Source organism: Eurytemora carolleeae, unplaced genomic scaffold, assembly GCF_000591075.1.
Source record: "Eurytemora carolleeae unplaced genomic scaffold, Eaff_2.0 scaffold1087, whole genome shotgun sequence".
In the NCBI taxonomy this organism is placed as follows: Eukaryota; Metazoa; Arthropoda; class Copepoda; order Calanoida; family Temoridae; genus Eurytemora; species Eurytemora carolleeae.
In genome coordinates, this window is record NW_019397597.1 from 118,125 (window position 1) to 120,407 (window position 2,283).

Genomic DNA, 2,283 nt, shown 5'->3' on the forward strand with positions numbered 1-2,283 from the left:
ATTTTGACAGGCAGTCGTTACAGGCCGAAAAATTGACTTCCTCCCCCCCCCCTCCTCCCTCTTCCCTCTTCCCTCTTTCCCCTTGCCTTTACCTACCACGGACCTGAAACACCCATTTTCTGTGTCCGGTTTGTAAACCAGCAGTTTCCTTGAAATTACCCAATTTATAAAATAGAAATATATATTAAAACCTCTAAATTCAAACTCACCAAGCTTTTCAAGGTTTTAACACTGCACAGTGATGGCTTCTAAAAATATGTACACATTTTCAAAATTGTCTTTATACAGCAGATTAAAACAAAAATTCAGTAAAAGATGGGGAGGGGACAGAGGATTGAAGAAGAAAAAGGAAAGAAAAAAAAGAAAAAAATGTAAATAAAGATTGAAAGAAAAATAAAGTAAAGAATAGAGGGGGGGTTAGGAATGAAGGATAATGAAGGGAGAAGGTGGTTAGGAATGGAGGATACTGAAGGGAGAAGGTGGTTAGGAATGGAGGATAATGAAGGGAGAAGGTGGTTAGGAATGGAGGATAATGAACACTCCTGTATGCCGGTCCATTAGCGCCTGATCCAATCTGGGTTCAATCATGTGTTTGGTGTCTATTCTGAACCAATAGAAATAGTATGGCGGTAACATCTATATTTCTATCTATCTCATTATCCAAAAAGAGTTATTAAATCCTTCAATCGGCGCTATCAGTAAATGGAAATATTTACTTCTACTGAAACTATAGTGAAGGGAGAAGGTGGTTAGAAATGAAGGATAATGACGAGAGAAGGTGGTTAGGAATAAAGGATAATGAAGAGAGAAGGTGATTAGGAATGAAGGATAATGAAGGGAGAAGGTGGTTAGGAATGAAGGATAATAAAGGGAGAAGGAGGTTAGGAATGAAGGATAATTAAGGGAGAAGGTGGTTAGGAATAAAGGATAATGAAGAGAGAAGGTGGTTAGGAATAAAGGATAATGAAGGGAGAAGGTGGTTAGGAATAAAGGATAATGAAGGGAAGTTAGGAATAAAGGATAATGAAGAGAGAAGGTGGTTAGGAATAAAGGATATTGAAGAGAGAAGGTGGTTAGGAATAAAGGATAATGAAGGGAGAAGGTGGTTAGGAATAAAGGATAATGAAGAGAGAAGGTGGTTAGAAATAAAGGATAATGAAGGGAGAAGGTGGTTAGGAATAAAGAATAATGAAGAGAGAAGGTGGTTAGGAATAAAGGATAATGAAGAGAGAAGGTAATTAGGAATAAAGAATAATGATGAGAGAAGGTGGTTCGGAATAAAGAATAATGAAGGGAGCAGGTGGTTAGGAATAAAGGATAATGAAGAGAGAAGGTAATTAGGAAAAAAGGATAATGATGAGAGAAGGTGGTTAGGAATAAAGAATAATGAAGAGAGAAGGTGGTTAGGAATAAAGGATAATGAAGGGAGAAAGTGGTTAGGAATAAAGGATAATAAAGAGAGAAGATGGTTAGGAATAAAGGATAACGAAGGGAGAAGGTGGTTAGGAATAAAGGATAATGAAGGGAGAAGGTGGTTAGGAATAAAGGATAATGAAAGGAGAAGGTGGTTAGGAATAAAGGAAAATGAAGAGAGAAGGTGGTTAGGAATAAAGGATAATGAAGAGAGAAGGTGGTTAGGAATAAAGGATAATGAAGGGAGAAGGTGGTTAGGAATAAAGGATAATGAAAAGAGAAGGTGGTTAGGAATAAAGGAAAATGAAGAGAGAAGGTGGTTAGGAATAAAGGATAATGAAGAGAGAAGGTGGTTAGGAATAAAGGATAATGAAGAGGGTAGATGGTTAGGAATAAAGAATAATGAAGAGAGAATGTGGTTAGGAATAAAGAATAATGAAGAGAGAAGGTAGTTAGGAATAAAGGATCATGAAGAGAGAAGATGGTTAGGAATAAAGGATAACAAAGGGAGAAGGTTGTTAAGAATGAAGGAAAATGAAGAGAGAAGGTGGTTAGGAATAAAGGATAATGAGGGGAGATGGTGGTTAGGAATAAAGGATAATGAAGGGAGAAGGTGGTTAGGAATAAAGGATAATGAAGAGAGAAGGTGGTTAGGAATAAAGGAAAATGAAGAGAGAAGGTGGTTAGGAATAAAGGATAATGAAGAGATAAGGTGGTTAGGAATAAAGGATAATGAAGAGGGAAGATGGTTAGGAATAAAGAATAATGAAGAGAGAAGGTGGTTAAGAATAAAGGATAATGAAGGGAGAAGGTGGTTAGGAATAAAGGATAATGAAGGGAGAAGGTGGTTAGGAATAAAGGATAATGAAG

General features: G+C 36.9%; 1 protein-coding gene across 1 annotated transcript; it reads left to right on the top strand.

Moving 5' to 3' along the window:
• Positions 1 to 755: 755 nt before the first annotated feature.
• On the top strand, positions 756 to 1,865 carry LOC111715111 (snake venom metalloprotease inhibitor 02A10-like). The gene is made up of 2 exons (XM_023490372.1): positions 756 to 811; positions 1,367 to 1,865. The coding sequence occupies exons 1-2, from the start codon at positions 756 to 758 to the stop codon at positions 1,863 to 1,865; spliced, it is 555 nt and encodes a 184-aa protein (XP_023346140.1).
• Positions 1,866 to 2,283: the final 418 nt, after the last annotated feature.

Bases quoted from the DNA above. Each gene is read 5' to 3' on its own strand.
- LOC111715111 (XM_023490372.1), top strand. From the start codon at position 756: ATGAAGGATAATGACGAGAGAAGGTGGTTAGGAATAAAGGATAATGAA. The intron at 812-1,366 runs GTGATTAGGAAT...TGATGAGAGAAG, and splicing joins AAGGATAATGAAGAGAGAAG to GTGGTTAGGAATAAAGAATA.